General features: G+C 41.5%; 1 protein-coding gene across 3 annotated transcripts in view; it reads left to right on the top strand.

The window, feature by feature from the left end:
• The first annotated feature begins 929 nt into the window (after positions 1-929).
• STAU1 (staufen double-stranded RNA binding protein 1) overlaps positions 930-23,526 on the top strand; it is a 61,837-nt gene continuing 39,240 nt past the window's right edge. Inside the window, exons 1-4 of one of the 3 annotated variants that reach the window (XM_052650555.1) lie at positions 930-1,060; positions 10,764-10,834; positions 21,341-21,629; positions 23,284-23,408. In XM_052650555.1, the coding sequence (XP_052506515.1) occupies positions 21,425-21,629; positions 23,284-23,408 (330 nt within the window). In that variant the 5' untranslated portion in view covers positions 930-1,060; positions 10,764-10,834; positions 21,341-21,424. Of the gene's footprint in view, positions 1,061-10,763; positions 10,835-21,340; positions 21,630-23,283; positions 23,409-23,526 lie in introns of those variants that run through there. The other 2 variants (XM_052650557.1, XM_052650556.1) reach the window with 2 other exon arrangements.

The following is a 23,526-nucleotide window of genomic DNA, read 5'->3' as shown; positions in this document are numbered from 1 at the left end:
AGTTTGACTGAGAGATACTGAGAGAGATAGAGAAACTATTTTTATTTTCTGAGAAACTATTTTTAAATAGTAAGGACGCAGTCCTAGAATAAGCAAGAGAGAACGTGCCTGGACATCAGCAGTCGCTTGCTTTACTGTTCCCTCAACCTCCAACAACGTGTGCGTGTGCGGTTCTTGACTGCGTCTGATTCAACGTTCCCCATGCGCAAACTTCAACCTCTTATATGTGGGCGGCAAAACACTACTTAGTTCATCTAGAACTCGGCGAAAGAACTAAAAACCCGGCCCTTCTTGCCTTTTAACTCACTATAAAAGTTGGGGCTTTTATTGTGTTTTACTCTCCCTAGAACGTAAGTCCCATGAGGGAAGGGGGTTTTGTCTGATCACCACTATATTCTCAGCCCTCGGAGCAGTGCTCTGCACGTAGCCGGCGTTCCATAAACATTCACGAAACGAGGAATTGAGAGGCGAGAAAGGAGTAACGCAGGTCTGAGGAGACGAAGACGGAAAGGGGAAAAGGGAAGAACGAAGCGGAAGGAGGAAAGAAGGCAGGCCCAGCCTCCGCTCCGCTCCAGCGGACAACCCACGCCTCCCCCCGATCTCCGGAGGACTACAACTCCCAGCAAGGCCCCGGGAGCCTAGGGCCGGCAGAGGAGGCACAGGCCGGGCCGGCCCGGCTCCAGACAGCCCGGCTCCCGTCGTGCCTCACGTGACGGCGGCCGCCGCAGCGCCCGCCGGGACCTGTAGTCTGGGCCGCGGGTGGGGGTGGGGCTGGGCACGGAGACGGGCGGGGGCCGGGAGGGCGGGCGCAGGCCCCTCCCCCGTCACTTCCTGCGGGGCTGCGGGCGCCGGGGCGGCTCTTCAGCGTTTGCGCCGGCGGCGGCCGCGTCTGGCTTGGCTCCCCGCCTCCCTCAGACCCCCCCGGCCCGGCGGCGCCCGCCTCCTTCGCGGCCACTCCGCCTCTCCCAACCCGACGTCCCTTCCTCTGCCCCTTCCTTCTTCCCCTCCTCGCCGCCGCCCAGGACCGCCGGCCGGGGGACGAGCCCGGGGCAGCAGCCAGGTGAGACGGCCGGGCCTGACGGGGCCGCGGGGGCCGGTGGGCCGCGCGCCTGGGGCTTAGGCCGCGGCGGGCCCGCGCGCTCTCGGCCTTGTTCCCCCGCCTCCCCCCGCCCGGGCCTCTCTCTCCCGCCCGCGGGGCCTTCCCGGAGGAGGCGGGCTCTTCCGCGCCCCCCGGCCCCGGGGCGCCCCGCGCGGCCTGGACCCCGGGGCGCCCCCAGCCACTCCGTCCCGCGCTGGGGGGCCCAGAAAACAGGTGCCACGCCGCCTTGCCTCATTGCTTTTCCTCGCGCGGCGTTGCTGAAGTTATTCTCGAGGCCGGGGCGGGAAGGGTGGGGGGGGGGGTCCCCCTGCTTCCAGTCCCTGGGGGTCCGGGGCACCCAGATCACCTCAGCCGGCTGTGGAGCGTGATGCGAGCGTGGCCCAGGTGTCCGACGCAGGGGGTGGGGGGCAGATCCCAGCACTGTCCCCCTCCCTTCGGCAAGTCGCTGGAAGTCTTTTGTGTTTTGGTTAGTAAAAAAAAAGGGGCGAATGCCGTCCCTGCCCTCTGAAGGCTGGTAGGGTTCAGTGAAACGGGGCGTGGGAAGCGCTTATCAGGGTGCCAGACCCACAGCGTGTCCCAGTACACCGCCTGCATAGTTTATTAGCGTGATATTAGGGTCTAACTTAATGCGTAGAGATTGGACCAGAGTTGACCTACCTACCCGTTTTGGGTTTCCTTAGAGGCGGAAACGTTTCAGCTTCGTGCCCACCGCCAGCGCCGGGGCATTGTTTTGGGGTGGTCAACTTCTGAAAGGGGCGTCCGTTTCATGGGGACAGTCTGTGAGCCGGCAGTCTGTGAAAGATAAGTGTTGTTATTTCCTTCGCCGCCGCTGAGTCAACTGCAGGATTTTCACCAGTTCCCTCAAGTCTATGAGCAACCTGTCCTTTTTTTTTTTTTCCTCTGCCCATCATCCGGCTTCTTGTTGTCATTCCATTTCAGGGAAAGTTTCGTTGAGTTTAGCAAACCATTCTGGAGCACTTGCTGTGTTTGTCAGGCTCTGGAGGGAGAGTGTCCGTGTCCGGAGCTGGAAAAATGTCTTGTCTTTTCTTGCCGCTGCATCTCTAACTTTTTTTTTTTCTTACCGCAGCTTTGCTTTTAAGTCCCCTCCGTCCCCGCGGGCCGGCTTTGGTTTTAAGCCCTTGCCCCACCTCCGTGTTGCAGTGTTGCTTCTGTGGACGTTTTCTTCTGTTCGGGCGAAGATGTGTGCTTCCCTCTCTTCTTCCTCTGTTCTCTGGCTGTGGGGACGTTTTTAAGGTCACTCTTGCTCTTCGGCTTGTCGCTTTCATCGTTTAGAGGGTGGTGGAAAAAGAGACCAGATTTTTGGTTGATTTTGGACTTTTCAGGAATCTGTGTGCTTACCAAAGGTAGATTGCACTGCAGCTTGTTGAAGTCAAAACTGAAAATACAGTGGGGTGGTGGAGGGAGCTTCAGTCATCCTGGTCACGGGTGGGATTTTTAGTTTTTAATTTTTATTTCTTTTGTTGGTGGTGATTGTTTAGTTGGAGCATAATTGCTTTCCAGCGGTTGTGTTAGTTTCTGCCGTACAACTTTGTGAATCAGCTGTGTGTGTGTATATATCCCTTCCCTCCTTAGCCTCCTTTCCAGCAAGTGGGATTTTTAAAACAGCAGCTTGATTTGAAGATACTGAGTTTCTTTTAATTCTGTTTTCAGTTGTACAGTTGTCCCCTTTATTAAGGAAACTCAGTTTATGGGGGTTCTAACTTACGGAAGAGTGAGGAAGGTGTGTTTGCTGACTGGACCCTCCTATATCATAGGGTTGTTTTAGGTAGTATGTTTCCTTCTGAACTTAAATTCTTTTGATTTACACCCATCTCTCAGTAACACACTGGATGCAAAGTGGCCTCCCGGATTTTGACGTTTTCCTAGAATTTTCTGATAGTCTTACATCCAAGAAATCGTTTAAAGTCTTTGGATGACTCTCTAGAAACAGCTATACAGGCAATACAAAGCTTGCTTTCTGCCATATTCAAAATTGTAGTGTTAGGGAAATGCCTTTAACCCTGCAGTTGATAATCTAATTAAAAAAACATTTTATTATGGAAAACATACAAAAGTCGAATAGTATAGAGGAGCCCCTGAATTGATCACATTTGATAATTATTAACTCATAGCCAAGGTCAGTCTTGTTTCATGTAGTACCCCCTCCCCCAAACTAGGTTGTTTTGAAATAAATCCTGAATATCATACAATTTTACCAGATTGCCCCAGACTGTTAATCTGTCACAAGGTTTACTTTTAGTGGAATCATAGTTCTCATTTTGTTTGTTGGGCTTCTTATCTCTGTTTATACATGATTACTGTATATCAGGGGGGAAAAAAAACTTAACCACCCTCAAAGACCTATCAGAAATGCTGCCCTGCTTCTTTGTGTACAATAGCAACAGTTCTTGAGCTATTAATGACTGTAATTGAAAAGCAGTCATAAATACATGTATCCCTAATCTTGTTTTGATGGAGGTCTACCTGTTAAACCACTTTTAATGGAGAAAAGCTTTGTGTCAAAAGTTAAAGTACAGTTAATAATTCATTATGAAACCTCCAAAGTTTCTTTACAGTAGTTGTGTAAATATACTGCTATCACCTTAGGTTAAGAATTAAGCAAAGGATATTTTATTTCAAAACTGTTGTGAATTATTTTTTAAAGATGGCCGGCCGCTCCCCACAATCTGCTGTATTTACAAACCAGTTTCGTAAGTAAGAATGAATTCACAGCATGGATATTCATGTTTTTCCTTCTCATCTAAAAAGAGATCTCTCTTAGACTGGAGGTTGACAGGAATATTGTGTTTGTTACTGTTTTGAAATTTCTGGTTATGAACACTTTTCAACTTGTAGACCTGTCATATCATTATTTCAATTGTTCAGATTTACTTTTGAGCTTAATCAGTTAATTTACTTGTTAGTTACTATAACGTGGGAGATGAGCAGGAATATGCCTGCCTCTTAAAATTAGGGATGGGGGGAAACCCAATCATTTTGCTATCTAAGAAAGGATACAAAATACAGTTTAAAAAAATGCATAGTGCTTCCCAGTAGGCATTAAGTAAAACTTTTAAATATTTGGAATTGTTAGCGTTTGTTCAGACTAAAGTGCTCGCTTTTAAGATTCGGCCAGAAAGCCTATTTATATACAGATTATCTTAAGTTTAGAAATGAGCGTGACTCATGGAGCTTCCCCCTCTGTGATTCTGAAGTCTAAGCCATTAACAATCTGGATATGATTATTAAACATGAGCTGTAGCGTGCTGCTTTATCCAGAGTTTCTCCCAGTAAGACTTGATGATGGGCGGAGGCATAGAGTGGGTCTCAGCTTGTGGGGCAGTTTTCTCTGATGTGCTTTGACTGGATGGAGTGAGAAAGAGTGAAATTCACCAGCAGAAAGATGAAACTTTTATGAAAAAGGTATCTTTCTGTAGGATGTCGTATATCAATGCTAGAAGCCTAGTTTATGAATCTCCAAACTGGATCATATTTGATGTCCTACTTAGTAACAAAGAATTGCTCAATTTGGGGAAATATTAATTTCTCTCCCTCAAATGAGAGCTCTTGGAGTTGCTTTATTTCTCTCAGACTAGGATTTGGGGCCTTCGAAATTATTTAGAGAACTTCTGTTTCACTTATGTATGTGTATGTATTATATATGTGTGTTCATTGAATTGTTGTGTAAAATTATTTTTTCAATCAGAAAAGTTCACTAGCTACTGTTGTTATATTGGTGCAGATTCACCTGAAAACAAGTTTAGAGAATTTTATAGCATATTTTTTTTCACATTAGATCTGTAACAGATTGTTTCAGATTAACTTCTTGTGACAGAGACCTTTGTAGTTAAAATGCTTTTGGTGAATTTTCTGTATGGGCTTTTCCTTAAATGCTTGGTTTTGACCAGGTTTTATTTATGCTTTTCCAAAAAATATATACATTTAACCGTGAGAAGACATTTTAGTTGCTATGGTTATTTTTCCCTATTATTTTGTTGTGAAATTTTCACACATATAACAGAGTTTGAAGAATTTTAGTGTACACCTCTATATTTACCACCTACTTTCTGCCATTATTTTACTATATTTGCTTTATCACGTGCCATTTCTGTCTGTCCATCTCTTTTAATTCATTAATCTGCTTTATTTTCAGTATATTTCCAAGTAAATTTTATCAGCACACAGCGTGATTATCTACCAGAGTTAATCTTAAATTGAGACAATTCTACAAGGTATTCCTTGATCCTGAAAGCCAAGAGCTTTGCTGACTTTTGTTTCCAACTTTTACTTTAGTTACAGAACTCTTCGCTTTATTTTTTTGGCTGCATCGTGCAGCATGTGCAACTTCCCTGACCAGGGATTGAACCCATGCCCTCTGCAGTAGAAATCCAGAATCTTAACCTCTGGACCACCAGGAAGTCCCAGAACTTTGCTTTCTACAGGGAATTGTTTTAAGAACTTTTTGCATGAAGATGTGCTTATCCATGTATCAAGTATTATAAAGTTTGAGTAATGTTGATCAGATCCATTTTTCTCACATAAGGAGATAATAAGATTATAAATATGCAGCTATATTGATCTTAACAAATACTGCCAGATGGATGGCTTGGATATATTTTGCTGACAGCTTCATGCTTTGAACTAAAAAATGCTCTGAACTATCAAAGATAATTATTTATTTTAATAAAATGGTAGAATGAGGAAATTACTGCCAATAGCTTGTTTATTTTAAATATGTACATTTCCATAGAAGTGAATAAGGCTGATATAAAGTGATTTGTGTCTCCAGATAAATGGAGGTAGAAGCAAACTCTTCAGACTTAATTATATTTTCTGAAATAACACATGTTCAATTGTTAAAGGAGTATATTCAGGGGACTCCCTCAAAGTATATTTACTGAAAACAAAAGTAGGAAAATCTATCCAAGAATGTATTTGCTTTCAATTAAAAATTGGTCTTCTAAATATTAAATTTGTAGCCCATCTGCTTCTGTTTAAACTGGAATCTAATTTGGAAAAGTGTGAAGACTTTGTGAGTTTTTAACGATAATGAAAGCAAAACAGAAAACTGTTTTATCATATAATAGAGGTCATAATTATCCTAGAGGCCTTTTGAAATGTCTGCTGAACTACAAAGTCTAAGAAAACCTATTTAAGTGCCCTGGGGTCTTTTCCCAAAATGAAAATGGTTGCTCATCAGATTGTCTGTCTACCTGAGGTATCGGTACAGTTGGTTACCCAGTCAGTGTGGGTTGATTTTAATCAGCATGTTCTCTACTTCCATTTAAATATTTTTTTTTTACAAGTGGTATGTAACTGTAAGTTTATATTTATAGATGTTTTATGACTGAGGACAGGATCAGTGAATTTGCTGGATAATAATATTTGCTACTATTTATTGAGCTCTTACCATGTGCCAGGTTAGGATTACAGGGAGAGAGTTACTTGATGCAGCAAAGGAATCTGAAAGGTCAGATTGAATTTATTTAATAATATAAAAGCTGCTGTTCATTGAGCTCTTCTTCTGTGCTAGAAGTTGAAGTGGACATTTTATATTGTATTTCTGATCCTCCTGAGCTGTCTTTGCAGTGAAGGGTTGTAATAGCAGAGGTCTGTCCAGGAGGCCCAGTACTGGAGCGGGTCCTGAGCTCTTTCTACTGAGCAACACCGTCTTTAATTCTCAGGTGCTTTTTGTTGAGGATAATTGATTCTGCTGGTCAACAGTGCTGTCTTCCCAATTCTCCTACTCACGGCAGTTAGGATGAATTTTGTTCAGTAAGGCTTTAGACCAATTTGGGAAAAAGTCTGGCTCAGTAATACTCAGTCTTAAATGAATGCTGTGTCATTTCCTTGAAGTAGCTTGGATTTACAGTTTCCTTTTATTTGCTCCAGTCAACTTATAAACGGTTAGGCTGATTCAAAGGTTGAGGGTAGGGCTTAGAAGTAAATGGGGAGGAGGAGGTTTCATTAGCCTTTCCCTAAATTATTGCTATAATCTCCCTTCATGAAGTTTATTATAAATGATTGATTAACTATAGACAAGATTGTTGCTAAGAAAACTAGTTTCTTTAGAGTCATGTTATTCTGCTTTATTGGAAATGAGTTAACTAAGCCTCTAACTTTATAGGGCTGTTGCCCTCTTTGGTTCCCGGCCATTTCTAACATTCATTTCCTGGCTGACGGTACTCAGAATATTTAATGTAACTTTCTATTTGGTATTGGACTGCCTCTTAAACAGTTTCTTTTTCACTTTCTTTGAATCGATGATCCCCTGAATGAGAAGCCTCTTTGGTTCTCCAACTCTGCAGTCGTCATCTCTCACGGCTAGTCTTAAAAGGCTAGATCGGTGAAACTAAGTGTGCCTTTGGTTTTGGGGTTTTAGTGAGATGGTGTTTCCATTCTGTGTTTAATCTCAACCAAGGTGTTGTAAGTGTGTCTCATTAATCAGGAAAAGGTGTTGGAAATAGGTCTTTTCTGGGAAGGGAGTGAGCAGATAATGGCTCTTAAGTGGTTACTGTATTAGCTCCTCTCAGGCAGGAGCTTTGGGATCTACCTAGATCTTGTCTAATTCTCATTATTTTCTTTTTTGAAGTCCATGCTTTCTATAGATTAAAATTAATTGAGGCATGAATTTTCTACCCTTGCAGATTCCATCCTGATACAAATAGGGCCACTGTCTGCCATTGCCATTGTGGATTTGGTACAAAATGCTAGGTGGTCCTTTCCTCTGTAGCAGAGAATTTATATGTAATAATAAGTCTGATTATTCTTGGAGGCTTATGTTCTTTGTTGTACAATTTAACCTGCTCATTGAAGCTCCATGACACTTTACCTAGATGACAGTCAAATATGGTCAGGTAAATGAGTTTCCTTTTGGTTTGCAGTAGAATGAACCTTTAGAGTCTGGAACAGTTAGAGGCTGACTGCTTCAGGGAAATATTTTTCCCTGTTAACTCAGAATTTATTAAACACCAAACAAAAAAGAATAAAGTAAAAAAATATTTTTTGAAGGGAATGAGGTTGTTTTTAAGTTTGGTACAGTCTTTTTTTGCCCTGTTACAAGGGATGTGAGAGCTTAGTTCCCCAACCAGGGATCAAATCCATGCCCCCTGCAGTGAAAGTGTGGACTCTTAACCCCTGGACCCCCAGGAAAGTCCTATATATTTTTTTCTTTCTCAAATAATGTATCTTAAACATGATTTGTTAGTATTATAATGTTGGTTACTGTGTACCCTAAGAAAATGATGTTTAACAGCTGACTTTGGTGTGACATGTCATCGTTTACAAGCATTTCACCTACATTACCAGTTAATCTACCGAGGAATAATATGATTATGGTTTATTAATCATATGAAACTGGTGGTAGTAACCCTATCTAACATATTAAAAGGTGGAGCCTACAGAGTAAGTTGCTCAGGGTGATTCAGCTGAGCACCAAAGTTGGGACCCAGACTCAGATCCCCAGTCAAGAGCTTTCTTGGCCACTCCTTCTGGGTTGGCCTGCCCTCAACGCCTTGAGGGTGCACTATCCTTTGTTAACCAAATAAAATTCTGAGCTGTAATCAAGCTATTAAAAAAAAAGTTTTCTGTACCTCACCCAAACAGCCCTGTAATAGCTAGTCCGCCCTTATCCTACAGCAGTGTCTTGCAGCCAAGGTGCCTTTTATGTTATGTTGTGTCTTCTTTAGTGATGAGGTAATGTGTATTACAAATGATGTTACTACTAATTAAAATGCTACTGTAAATTATTTATTTAAATTTGTGTCGTGTTCAAGGTTGTTCCTATACGAATGTGGCGTCCGTGAGGACAGGAACTTGTGTACTCCTCTCTCCCTGGTGCCCAGAATAGTGCCTACAATGTCGTATAGGTGTTCAGGAATGACTTGTTGAGTGAATACAACAGTGAGTTTAATTCACTCTCTTGCATTCTAGTGTGTTTCTTGAGTGGGGAAGAAAGGGAGTTGGGCTTAACCTATAGTCTTCTCTGCGGCTTCTTGGCGTGAGTGCTATAAACATACACTGATAATAACCATGATGGCTTTGGAAATGGTTGGGGATTTAAAGAAAAAGTTTGCTCATGGAAATGTGAATGTGTCTGTGAATCTCAGCTATCACTTACGTGTGTTGAGACATTTGAAATCCAAGTGGTTGTAGACTGCTCCCCCACCCCCATTTTCCTTGCTGTTAAGTTGTTGGCAGTTGTTTCTCACTGTTTTCTGACTCTATTAATAGCAGGTGTTTTATTCCATTTAAATTTTAAAAAAATTAATTAATTTATTTGGCTGTGCTAAATGTTAGTTGCAGCACGTGGGACGTTTCGTTGAAATGTGTGAATTCCTAGTGAAGGCATGTGGGATCTAGTTCTCCAACCAGGGATCAAACCCAGGGCTCCTGCATTGGGAGCACGGAGTCCCAGCCACTGGACCACCAGGGAAATCCCCCATTTTAGTTTTTTAACTTAAAGTTTGGGCTGGAAAACCAAACCTACCAAAAGCATTCAGCATAGATTTAGATGGGCTTGGATCGAGGAAAGCCCCATTGATCAAAGGTGCGGGCTCTGTTAGGTGGCCTTAGACACCTGTTTGGGCTCTGCACAGGCCTTTTCAGTTTCCATTCATGCTCGTCTTTGAATGGGCAAGGTTGTGGAACAGTAGGGTTCTAGATTGGAAAATTGTTAGTCTAGTATACTATTTACAGAAAGAACTTGGGTTGTTAAAATACTGTAGAACATTAGAACTCATGATTTTATTTTTGAAATTAGTTGGACAGCAAAGCTACTTTTTATTGCTTATTAATCACAGTAGCAGTGTGAAATTGAAATGAGCAACATTAAAATTATTTTATTTTGTAAGAATGCAAAAAGCATCTCAAGGTAAGGAATTCTGTTTGTTACTGACTATTGGCCATTTAAAGAGGAGCCGCTAGGTAAATGAGACTTGGGAGTTTGAGAGTTAAACTCTTATGTTACCTGAAATCCAGTTCTAAAGAATGATTATGATTTTAGATTTACTAGAGGTAATGTGTTTTTTCATATTTTGCAGTTTAATATAAGAATATTTGTGTACAGAGTGCCTTTTTGTAAATTTTTCCATGTAATTGCATTTGCATCATCAAGCATATGGTAAGGACATTTATGCCCTAAAGTATTTAACCAGTAGTTAAAAGAGGGGGGCTGCAAATTTAAAAATCAGACTTGTGTGGTTGGAAAATATTTTATGTCCAGATCCTTTTTTTGCTTTTCGGCCATACCATGCAGCTTGCAGGATCTTAGATCCCCGGTGAGCAATCGATTGAGCCCGTGCCCTGGGCACTGAAACAGTGGAGCCCCAACTGCCAGACCGCCAGGGAGTTCCCTTGAGTTTCTTTTAAAAAATTAATTTCCGAGGTATTCATAGTTCGCTTAGCAGGAAGTAATTAAGACTTGAAAAGGAAATTTCTATTGTCTCTTATGTTTGTGTCTGCAAAGTGCTTTGTGCCCAGTTAGTTCCCAGACAGTTGTGTCTCCTAGTAGATGCTACAGTGTGCTGCTGCAAGCCTTGACTTCATGCTTTCAGAAACTTCCCTTCTTGTAAACTTTTAGTCTCCCCCAAACTTCAGCAGTGTACATCTTTGTTTTCAGAAAAAGATCGACTCTAGTAAAGTACCATGCTTTCTTATTTTCCAGGAGTTTCCTAACCACGTAACCTCTCAGAACTGAACCAAAACGACATTGTTGCTGAAGCACTTGTTTTTAAGGTATGCATAATTTGGCTCTATAATTTCAGGCTTGTTCATAATCTTTAATGTTTTTGAATTCTTTGGTGATTTATATGGCAAATGGCTTTTACTTCTGGCTATAATATTAGAGAAACAGAAGAAACTTTATGCAGTTTGATTTCTTTTTACTCTTGGGATTTAATTCGAAAGTAAATACAGGGAAAATTGTTGAAATAATGTAAAACCTTCTAGCCAGCCCTACCATGTACTTTAAATGTAGAGACATGAAAACTGACCACTGAAGTGGTATTAAACTTAGCATCTTGGTCATAGAAACTTTAGTTTGCCTTTGATTTAAAGATTTATTTAGAGATTTGCCTTTGATTTTTGCTAAACTTGGTTTTCAAGCTTGTGGGAATAATTCAGCATCATTTTCTATTGTGAATGAAAACAAATTCCATTTCTCACTGGCTGCTTTTGATTGTCTCAACCAAAAAAGATTTACAGTAAGCGTGTTCAGGATTTTACAGTCCTTGATCAGTTCAGTCGCTCAGTCGTGTCCGACTCTTTGCGACCCCATGAATCGCAGCACGCCAGACCTCCCTGTCCATCGCCATCTCCCGGAGTTCACTCAGTCTCACGTCCGTTGAGTCCGTGATGCCATTCAGCCATCTCATCCTCGGTCGTCCCCTTCTTCTCCTGCCCCCAATCCCTCCCAGCATCAGAGTCTTTTCCAGTGAGTCAACTCTTCGCATGAGGTGGCCAAAGTACTGGAGCTTCAGCTTTAGCATCATTCCTTCCAAAGAAATCCCAGGGCTGATCTCCTTCAGAATGGATTGGTTGGATCTCCTTGCAGGCCAAGGGACTCTCAAGAGTCTTCTCCAACACCACAGTTCAAACGCATCAATTCTTCGGTGCTCAGCCTTCTTCACAGTCCAACTCTCACATCCATACATGGCCACAGGAAAAGCCATAGCCTTGACTAGACGGACCTTAGTCGGCAAAGTAATGTCTCTGCTTTTGAATATACTATCTAGGTTGGTCATAACTTTCCTTCCAAGGAGTAAGCGTCTTTTAATTTCATGGCTGCAGTCACCATCTGCAGTGATTTTGGAGCCCCCCAAAATAAAGTCTGACACTGTTTCCACTGTTTCCCCATCTATTTCCCATGAAGTGATGGGACCGGATGCCATGATCTTCGTTTTCTCAATGTTGAGCTTTAAGCCAACTGTTTAACTCTCCACTTTCACTTTCATCAAGAGGCTTTTTAGCTTCTCTTCACTTTCTGCCATAAGGGTGGTGTCATCTGCATATCTGAGGTTATTGATATTTCTCCTGGCAATCTTGATTCCAGCTTGTGTTTCTTCCAGCCCAGCGTTTCTCATGATGTACTCTGCATATAAGTTAAATAAGCAGGGTGACAATATACAGCCTTGACGTACTCCTTTTCCTATTTGGAACCAGTCTGTTGTTCCATGTCCAGTTCTAACTGTTGCTTCCTGACCTGCATACAGGTTTCTCAAGAGGCAGGTCAGGTGGTCTGGTATTCCCATCTCTTGAAGAATTTTCCACAGTTTATTGTGATGCACACAGTCAAAGGCTTTGGCATAGTCAATAAAGCAGAAATAGATGTGTTTCTGGAACTCTCTTGCTTTTTCCATGATCCAGTGGATGTTGGCAATTTGATCTCTGGTTCCTCTGCCTTTTCTAAAACCAGCTTAAACATCAGGAAGTTCACGGTTCATGTATTGCTGCAGCCTGGCTTGGAGAATTTTGAACATTACTAGCATGTGAGATGAGTGCAATTGTGCGATAGTTTGAGCATTCTTTGGCATTGCCTTTCTTTGGGATTGGAATGAAAACAGACCTTTTCCAGTCCTGTGGCCACTGCTGAGTTTTCCAAATTTGCTGGCATATTGAGTGCAGCACTTTGACAGCATCATCTTTCAGGATTTGAAAGAGCTCCACTGGAATGCCATCACCTCCACTAGCTTTGTTTGTAGTGATGGCTTTCTAAGGCCCACTTGACTTCACATTCCAAGATGTCTGGCTCTAGATGAGTGATCACATCATCATGCTTATCTGGGTCGTGAAGATCTTTTTTGTACAGTTCTGTGTATTCTTGCCACCTCTTAATATCTTCTGCTTCTGTTAGGTCCATACCATTTCTGTCCTTTATCAAGCCCATCTTTGCATGAAATGTTCCCTTGGTATCTCTGATTTTCTTGAAGAGATCTCTAGTCTTTCCCATTCTGTTGTTTTCCTCTATTTCTTTGCATTGATCGCTGAAGAAGATTTTCTTATCTCTTCTTGCTATTCTTTGGAACTCTGCATTCAGATGCTTATATCTTTCCTTATCTCCTTTGTCTTTCGCCTCTCTTCTTTTCACAGCTATTTGCAAGGCCTCCCCAGACAGCCATTTTGCTTTTTTGCATTTCTTTTCCATGGGGATGGTCTTGATCCCTGTCTCCTGTACAGTGTCACAAACCTCATTCCATAGTTCATCAGGCACTCTATCTATCAGATCTAGGCCCTTAAATCTATTTCTCACTTCCACTGTATAATCATAAGGGATTTGATTTAGGTCATACCTGAATGGTCTAGTGGTTTTCCCTATTTTCTTCAATTTAAATCTGAATTTGGTGATAAGGAGTTCATCTGAGCCACAGTCAGCTCCTGGTCTTGTTTTTGTTAACTGTATAGACCTTCTCCATCTTTGATCCTTGATCAGGACACTGCAAAACACACTGCAAGCACCGACCCTTCTTGGTGCTCTGTAGCCATCTCCCTGTAAGAGCTGGAAGCCCATCCTCACACCCTCTCTCTGAGGTGGCGATTAGGAGACAAGTGAGCCCTTGCTTTCCTTGGGAATGGGGAAATTGATGGAAAAGAAACTAAGTTATACAAAGCCCAGGGAAAAGGATATATAGGCACTCATCACACTGAATTTGTAAAATGCTTTTCTTTTCAAAGAACTGAGTAACTGTTACAGTGCCTCAGGATTCCTTCAGGGTTGTAGCTTTCAGATCACTACAACTGAGGCTTTGTCAAAGAGACTGTACGTGGTGCTTTGGGCAAACTGAGGCAAGCAAGCAATGGATTGCCAGGAGTTAGACATATAATTGCTGTCTGTAGAACTGAAAGCTACACCTCAAAAGTTTGATCTCATTTAACATTGTTGGTTGCTACTTAGCAGCAAAAGGCTTCCCAGGTGGCTCAGTGGTAAAGAATCCACCTACCAATGCAGGAGACGCGGGTTCAATCCCTGGGTTGGGAAGGTCCCCTGGAGAAGGAAATGGCAACCCACTTCAGTGTTCTTGCCTGGAAAATGACATGGTCAGAGAAGTCTGGTGGGCTGCAGTCTATGAAGTTATAAAGAGTTGGACACAGATGAGCACACGCTTAACAGCAAGGCTGGTTTCTTAGAAACGTAAGTCTTGGCACTGGTCCGTTTTGCCTGAAGATGATGGTAAATGCTGTTGTGTTTCTAGGTAGATGGCACAGGGCTACAGTCTACAATTTCTCTTCTCTGAAAGGAAAAGCCAATTAACGGAGTTGAACCAAGCCCCTTCTTATTCAAGATATGGTACACAGTACTACTCTTAAAAATCTCCAGCGAATCACAGATGGATATTCATTTTGATTTAAAAACATTTCCATTTTGGGAGTGCCCTGGTGGTCCAGTTGTTAGAATTCCTTGCTTTCACTACTGAGGGTCCGGTTCAGTTGCTGGTCGGTGAATTATAGAAGATCCCACAAGTTGCGCTGCATAGCCAAAAAAACATACCGACCTCTCAAACCCACTTCGTATTTACAAAAATAATGTATTTGTGTTATTTTTAAGAGTTTCTTCTAGAAGAAGGGAGATTGGTGGGGCGGGGAGCTCTTGATAAGGTTTCAAGCCTAGAAAAGAAAGATTTGCAACTTGCTGGGCTGCAGAGCGGAGAAGGCAGTGGCACCCGACTCCAGTACTCTTGCCTGGAAAATCCATGGACGGGGGAGCCTGGTGGGCTGCAGTCCATGAGGTCGCTAAGAGTCGGACATGACTGAGCGGCTTCCCTTTCACTTTTCACTTTCATGCATTGGAGAAGGAAATGGCAACCCACTGCAGTGTTCTTGCCTGGAGAATCCCAGGGACAGGGGAAGCCTGGTGGGCTGCCGTCTATGGGGTTGCACAGAGTCGGACACGACTGAAGCGACTTAGCAGCAGTAGCAGCAGCAGGCTGCAGAAGGAAATTTTTTTTTTTTTCACTTTAGCATAGGGTATGATGTGCTAGCTTTTCTGTGATAAACAGTTAATAATGAATTCTCTTTTAGGAAGTATTTGTTTAAGTGGACTACCCAATGGTTACATTTGTGTGGAAAGAAAGTTGTCCGTTGCCCACGTGGCATCGGGCCAACTGTGTGAGGGACTGCAGTCAGGCTCTTGTATTGGGTGCAGAGGTCTTGACTAGTCTGGGCTTCCAGGCGTTATTTTTGGCTCACTTTATTGTCTTGCAAGTGATTGTGCCTCAGCTTGGCTGTTTGTCCTGTGTCTCTCTCTTGGGCACCAAGTACATTGCCGTCTCTCTTTTTTTTCCCTAAGTAGTTCAGTCATATTTCTTTTGAAGAACCTTTTATTGTTGTGTGATTTGATATATGGGCCTGCTGTTGAACATTATTTGCTTGACGTTGACATTGTCTTTTTGGAAATGATTATGTAGGATGATAATGATTGCCATGTTTCTGTGCTTCTGGTGCTCTGCCTACTGGTGTTTGGATAACCTTTGGAGTCAGTGAAGTGCTGTCTTTGGGGGGTAGGGGGTGGAGGATGCTTGCGGGGGAGGTGAAGGTAGGGTGAAGTGGTGGTTGGGGGAGTGAGTTCACTTGCAGAAAACTATATAACCTCATTATAGCTAGAAAGATGTCTGGGAGAAGGATCTTGGAAGTAACATGTTGGATGTAAGGGAATGATGTGGGTATATTAGGTATATTTCAAGACTTTTATAAGAAAAGTGGTTTGTTCCTTAACTTTTTGTTGTTGCTGACAAAGTTTCTCTGAGAGTGAAGCCTCTCAGAAGCTGTGGAGAACAGATTAATAGATGTACAGTTGGTTGCTTAAAGAGCTCTTCTTGTGTCTTTGAGGAAAAGTTTAACAAGTAGTTTCTAGCATTTGAGAATGTACAGTCTGCCATAGAAGAGTTCACATGTAGTAGAGGCTTAATAGATTTTGTTGAATAGTGAATAAATGTATCAAAATTGCTGTTGGTCCTGCTAACGTTCTGTTATGGTGAAGCACAGATCCTTCTTATCTGTGTACCTGTACTATGTAAGATTTATTAAGTTGGCACAGAAGTAATTGTGGTTTCAGATCATGAATTTTAAATCATTATAACTAGGCTCAAACACATCTTTACTACTCAAAGTAGGGACCATTACAGTCAACATATTTTTGTCAATGAGAAATAAGTTAGTTTATTCCTGTAGCATAAAAATCCTGGCTTCAGGATTCAGCGAACTCATGGAAAGCATTTTGTGCCTCCTGCTGGTTGTGGAAGCATTTTTCCCTGCAAAAAGTTCTCAAGATGCTTGAAGTGGTAGTCGTTTGGTGAGAGGTCAGGTGAATATGATGGAGGAGGCAAAACTTTGTAGCCCAATTCGTTCAACTTTTGAAGTGTTGTGCGACATGCGATTGGATGTTGTGGAAAAGAATTGGGCCCTTTGTGTTGACCAGTACCAGCTGCGGGCATTGCAGTTTTTGGTGCATCTCATCAATTTGCTGAACATACTTCTCAGATGTAATGATTTTGCCAGGATTCAGAAAGCTATAATGGATCAGCCAGGCAGCAGACCACCAAACGGTGGCCATGACCTTTCTCTGGTGCAGCTTTGGCTTTGGGAAGTGATGTGGAGCTTCTTCTCAGTCCAGCCACTGAGCTGGTCTTTGCCAGTTGTCATATAAAATGACAACTTTTTTTAATGACATTTTTCGTTGCATGTCACAATCTGATCGAGAAATGGTTTGTTGTTGGCGTAGAGCAAGAGAAGGTGACACTTTCAGAACGATGATTTTTTTGTGTGATTTCTGGTCAGCCCACAAGGCACCCACTTACTGAATTTTTTCACCCTTCCAATTTGTTTCAAATGCTCAATGGCTGTAGATGGTAGATGTTGAGTTCTTTGCAACCTCTTGTGTAGTTATAAGAGGATCAGCTTTGATGATTGCTCTCAGTTGGTCATTGTCAACTTCTGATGGCCATCCACTACACTCATCTTCAAGGCTCTTATCTCCTTGCAAAACTTCTTGAACTATCACTGCATTGTACGTTCATTAGCAATTCCTGGGCCAAATGCGTTGTTGATGTTGTGAGTTGTCTCCACTGCTTTACAACTCATTTTGAACTTGAATTAAAAACTTACTCGAATTTGTTATTTGTTTAACATCATTTCCATAGTCTAAATATAAAATAAATAGCAAATAATGTCGTTAGCAAAAAAAAAAGTGAGAAATGTGCATTAAAATGATATATTAATACAACATAACCACATTTAAGGATGTATTTCCGGTATCAAATGGCAGAGTTCAACAGGGCAAAATTGCAGTTACGTTTGCACCAACCTAATAATAAAGGCAAGAAGGGGAAATACTTAGTTGCAGTGTTTTGGCTCTTAAAAGCTTGTCCAGAATTGGGATGACTTTTTTCTTTTCTTTTTCTTTCCTTCCTTCCTTTCTTTAAAAAACACATCTTGTTTGGAAACATCACTTACTACAAAGGGGAATGATGTGTTGATTGCACAAAAGTATGGACACTTTATGTTACGTGTTAATCCTGTTGAAAAATGGATATTAGTAATAGAAATGATGTTTTCCCATAATTGCTGAAGTAGGTGTTTCATACTGCAGCAATTTAGCAGTCTGTTAGTTGAAAGGGATTAGTACTAAGCAGTACTGTAGGTGGTTCTGTAAACTGTTTATAGAAGGATCTGCCTTTTTGTGTATTGAGTCACTCAGGCTGTGCACTCAGTATGGCCCAGTTTTGGTAGATTCATTGCTGAGTTAGGGATGTGCATTTTGTGCCTGATCACTTTTTAGGACATCATGTACAATTTTTCAAAATGCTTTTATAATGTGCCCATATTCCCCTTACTGCAACCCATTAAAAAGTACTTGACACTTGTAAAGTGGAAATTGCCAGGTGAGACTGTTTTTTATGAGATTTTTATGTCGCCAGGCCCAAGTTAGGATCTGGGGGGACCTGGAATTAGGAATTTTTAAAAAGAGGCACCCATAACTCCTGTCATCTCACCACTCACAATGTTGTAGTCCTTTGTTTGCATTCCATAAATTTAGGATTTGAGAATAGGATGAAAATGGTTTCTTGAGTTGGTACCTCAAGCTCCTCAATTAGGGGAAAAAATCAGGAGATGACCGGCTCTCATCTGTGCTGGAGGCAGGAGGCAAGGAAACAGCACCCCACAGGCTTCACAGTCAGGAGTGTTTCCAGCCTCAGGGAAAACTGGAGTCTTTGTGTTTTAAACTTTTCAACCTAATTTTCCTGTGTGTGAAATTCTGTTCTTTTGTAAGAAGACTCTAATAAAGCATTTAAAATCTCTTTTAAGTCCGTGATTTATTTGATGGAAAACAATGCTTAAAGACAAGTGTAAAGGAAAGTGTAAGTTTTCATTTAAGGATTTAATCTCAGGATGGTGTAGTGTTGAGCAAAAGGTTCTTAATTTATGCAGAAATAATATCTCTGAAATTATGTGATTTCCCCTGAATGCTTCCATGAACTATATAAATGGCAGTAGTGAAAAGCTTTATTTATAGCTGCCTGACTTTTCTTAGGGGAAGAGCATCTGTTTGGGTAAAATATTAGCATCAGTATTTCAGAGCCTTTTGAGATGAAAAGGGGGTTTTCTTTTCCTCTCTGAGAATATAAGCTCCTTCATACATTAGTAAGATTTTATTCTGTGAATGCACGTATATATGCTAGAAATAGCACCCTTGCTCCTCTACCCACTGGATACCAGTAGGTTCTCCCATTTTCCAGATGCGATGGCCAAATGATGTCTCCAGATATTGTCAGGTGTCCTTGGGGAGCAAAATTACCTCTTTAAAACTACTTCTTTAGATTATATTTTCAGGCTTAAAGACACATAGAAAAGTTAAATTAGTAAATGACTTAAAATGAGTACTGCGCTGTATTTTTATTGGTCATATTACAAACTAAAAAATTTTAAAATATAGAGCCTTATTGGGTTTTAAAATATTTTCCATCTGCAGTTTTGAACTACTTATTTCAATCAGTTGTTTGAAAGATATAACTCCTCCAGGTGTACCTGAGGTTAGCATTTTTGGGGCGGTCTTAATTAGTATCCTGTTTGTTTCTTATCTCAACTTCTAGCAAACCTATGAATTTATGCCTGTCACTGGAAATGCTGGCAGTGGGCCTGCCTTAGAGAAGCTAGCCAACAAAGATCCCTTTGGGCCCCACCCTTTCTAAATTTAGTTCATTCAGTCTCAGACTCTCAAGAGCCACCCAGAGCAGAGTTGGGTTGCTTCCCTGGGTCGGGAAGATCCCCTGGAGAAGGAAATGGCACCCCACTCCATTATTCTTGCCTGGAGAATCCCATGGACGAAGGAGCCTGGTGGGCTGCAGTCCACGGGATCACAAAGAGTCGGACATGACTGAGCGACTTCACTTTCACTTTCTGGGATGCAGATAGACTCTGGAGCAAGCACTGTGCTTTTGGCTTGTGTTTGGACCTGTGATCTCTGGTTGGTGTTGTGAAGTTGTGAGTACAACTCTCAGTGGTTTTTTTTTTTTTGCAGGGGAGGGTAGAAAAATGCCCTCAGGACAGAGTTGAGAGAGAGGGAGAGAATGAGTAAGAGCAGGAGGGGAAGATTGAAAGAGAAATATTTATATTTTGGCAGCTGATTGAACAATGAAAGGTCATAGCTGCCTTCTAAAAGGTTTTGGACTTGTTGCTTGACACTGGCAACTTGTCTACTAAGACCACTACCCAGATCTTCAGTGGATCTCCTCTGTTATTTTGTTCTGATTTCAAAAGTAGACGGGGAACAACTGTAATGTTGGAGAATTTTGTCGTGTAAGGTAATATTTATACCTGTTACTAACCAAAGTCATAGTTTAGCCAAGGTGCTTTTGTTTCTGATTTTTGCCTTGTTGTGAGTTTTGTAGTCCTTTTTGCTCTCTGCAAAGGGCTTCCCTGGTGGCTTCGATGGTAAAGAGTCTGCCTGCAGAGTGGGAGATGAGGATTTGATCCCTGGGTCAGGAAGATCTCCTGGAGAAGGAAACGGCAACCCGCTCCAGTATTCTTGCCTGGAAAATCCCACGCACAGGAGCCTGGCAGGCTACAGTCCATGGGGTCATAAAGAGTCAGACATGACGAGCAGCTTCACTTTTTCACTTTGCTCTCCACAAGGGAGGATGTTCCAAGACTTCAAGTAACTTATCTGGTCATTCATCTGTTTGTAGAAGTTTGGCTTTAATTAAAAATCATTTTGAGACTTAAAAAACGAAAGTAACAAAAATTACTTTATAGTAGAACTTCTAATTTGTTAGTTTGATGGTTTCTGCCTTGCTTGGCTTTTTCTGTTCTTTGTTGCTTAATGGTTATTTTTGAGTAGTTTTGATTTGCTTAAACATTTTCAGCTTTTTGAATGATGGCCATGAAAATGAGCAGAACTGTCCTTATTTTTGACTGGTGAATAAATTTAAATGTATTTAGAATTAATACCTTTGGAACTTACAAGATACAGTAAAAATCTTCTCTGCTCCCCCCACAAGCCACACTAGTAAAATCGTCAGCCTGAAATCTGTTCCTCTCTTCTGCATCTTCTCCACTTTTGCTTTTAATAATAAACATATTATAGAATGTTCTTTGCTATTCTGAGGATCCATGACCATGGTTGTGGGTGCAACAATTCTTGTTGGGAATCTGTAAATAAAGGAGACTATCTCAAACAAACCTTACAGGAGAACAAAGAGGTCTTTTGTCATCATTAGGAAAAAGAAATGGCAAAAGTGAGGAATTCTTCTCTTTCTTCAGTCAACTTAAAGGAGAGCTCCAAAGGCGCCATTCTGAGCACATGGCCAAAAAACGGAAGCAGTGTTTACATTCACCAGTAATGGTGTTACAGACCCAGTTTACTTTCAGTTTCTTATCATTTTGAGCCCAGAAACCTTTACCATATCCCATATTCAGTGGAAAACCTCTTCATGTTTTTAATTTGATTTTTTAATGTAGGCTATAGTTTATAATTCTTAATATTCAACAATAAGTATTATTATACCTTGCTGATTCTTTTTGTAAAATGAACATGCAGGGTATGTGGGTATTGTAAGTATTTTAAAACACTGTGGGGAAAAAAAAACACTGAGAAATTCATAAAGCTAGTGAATCTTACTGTACATCACAGTTACAGACTAAACGGGCTGTTTTCATACTTGAGTAGGTGACACCAGTTTTTGACTGAATATTGGCAATTACATATCTCTTCTATAATTTATCTTTTTATTTTCTTTCCCTTACAACTTTCAGGTAGAACTTTAGACTTCATAGCACTGAATTAACCTGCACTGAAAGCTGTTTACCTGCAGTTGTTCACTTTTGTTGAAAGTGACCATGTCTCAAGTTCAAGTGCAAGTTCAGAACCCATCTGCTGCTCTCTCAGGGAGCCAAATACTGAACAAGAACCAGTCTCTTCTCTCACAGCCTTTGATGAGTATTCCTTCTACTGCTAGCTCTCTGCCCTCTGAAAATGCAGGTAGACCTATTCAAAACTCTGCTTTACCCTCTGCATCTATTACATCCACCAGTGCAGCTGCAGGTAAGCGTATGATCCAAGTGTCTTCTGTTTCAAATGTTTTCTTAGCCTGTTTTCTGACCTGATAAGTAGATTGCAGATACAGGGAGCTCTTGCACATTTACCTTCAAGAAGCAGGAGGAAGTATACCGCCCACACTTCTTTATTTATACCAGATATGAAACACACTTGATGATATACTGGCTTGAAAGAGACCTTTTACAGAGTATTTCAAAGTGTAAGGAAGAAAATTAGAAACCAAACTATAAAGCCTACTCTGTTATAAACTGGTAGCTGGCAGAAAAAAAATACCACTTTGGATATTCATTGTTATATGGGAAAATTCTGCTGTTAAAATGATTTCCCAGGACTGATTTGTAGGTGTAAGTACCCTTTTTGGAGGTCTGTAAGATTTATCCCAAGCAAGGGGACAGCCAGATTTTGGGACGCAAAAGAATGTGTTGGCATTTGCTAATTTTTATTTTGACTAAGTAAGTTTAAGTTGCCATCCAGAGGTAGTTGAGAAATCACAGTGAGGGCCAATGAGAAATTGAACCAAGCAGCAGAGATGTTTAAAAAGGAAGCCCTCAAATTTGAATATTAGGAAAACAAGAATGAAAAATATCCATGGATTAGAAAAGACTTGCAATCCCTGGGGAAATAACCCTTAAAAGCAATATTCTGCTCCCCAGTTCTCCCGATCTCATCCCATGTTGCAAAGCCAGTTAAAGGGGGTGTCAGCATAGGTGTCTCTGTCCTGGAGTCACCTTGTAATAAATGCTTCTCAGCCCTTAGTGCCTGACATCTCCCTTGCATTTCCTCCTCTGTCCTCTCGTTTCCTTTACTTTGTATCTCTCTTCTTAGAGTTTTAGCTTGTCCCACTCTCAGCTGCGCAGACTCTTATCATGCTGCTACCTCTAGACTTCCTTGGACCAGCTCACCAGATGGCGTTCTTGACTTGTCATAGTCCCCTAGAGGTTCAGTGTTCCCCATATTTGCCATTTGAATACCATCTTAATAGGAAATGGCACGGACTAGTTCAGTCCTCTGGGATTTAATTGCTTTCTCTTCTAATGTGTTCTTATATCCACATTTTGTTGACTTTATAAAACTCCTGTCCTCCAAGACCATTTTATTTTACTTACATAATTATTAAAGATAGGTAAAGTCTGAGGATGGCAGCCTTTGGAGATAAGATGAGAAGATACCCCAGGAAGGAGAAGTTAGCTATTTGGAAAAAGACAGTCGTCGTTTGAGAAATGGTATTGGCGTATTGCGTTTTGTGAAATAATGAACAGGGTACAGCTGACAACTGTTGTAGTAACTAATGTGTGTATGTGTCTCTGCTCAAAAGACCTCCTTGTTATTCCCTTGGTTGTAATAGCAGTCCTTCATCCGATTTCAAATCTTGCGTGCTTGCCATGGTTTGGTTATTCCTCTGACTTCTATTCTCTCTCTTTTGAAGACACACCCCTTCCTAGGTAACCTGACTTCAACTGGTTCAGAAAAGATCCCAGCTGTGTCTTCAGATATGTGCCCTCAGTGTGGTTTGCAGTTTTGCATCGCTGTTGCTCTAAATCATTAGACGTGGCATTTGTTTTCCCTCTCTTCATAGCCCTGGAGAGCCGCCGTCTCTAACACTGCTAGTTGACGTCAACGCTCTCACATTATTTTTCAGTTCCTCCTAACATGGCACACCCTAAAGAGAAAACCCCAATGTGTCTTGTGAATGAGTTAGCCCGTTTCAACAAGATTCAGCCTGAGTATAAGCTTTTGCGTGAGCAAGGTCCAGCTCACTGTAAGGTAAATATTGTCCATACTGCTTGTGCATTTATAACCCACTAGGAATGTTTTCTTTCTTTTCATACAGTTGCAAGTGGTGCGGTGATTCAAAACACATTTGAAACTGCTGAGGTTGTTT

The sequence above is a fragment of the Budorcas taxicolor genome, chromosome 13, assembly GCF_023091745.1.
Source record: "Budorcas taxicolor isolate Tak-1 chromosome 13, Takin1.1, whole genome shotgun sequence".
NCBI classification, from domain to species: Eukaryota; Metazoa; Chordata; class Mammalia; order Artiodactyla; family Bovidae; genus Budorcas; species Budorcas taxicolor.
This window is presented reverse-complemented; position numbering and strand designations above follow the sequence as displayed.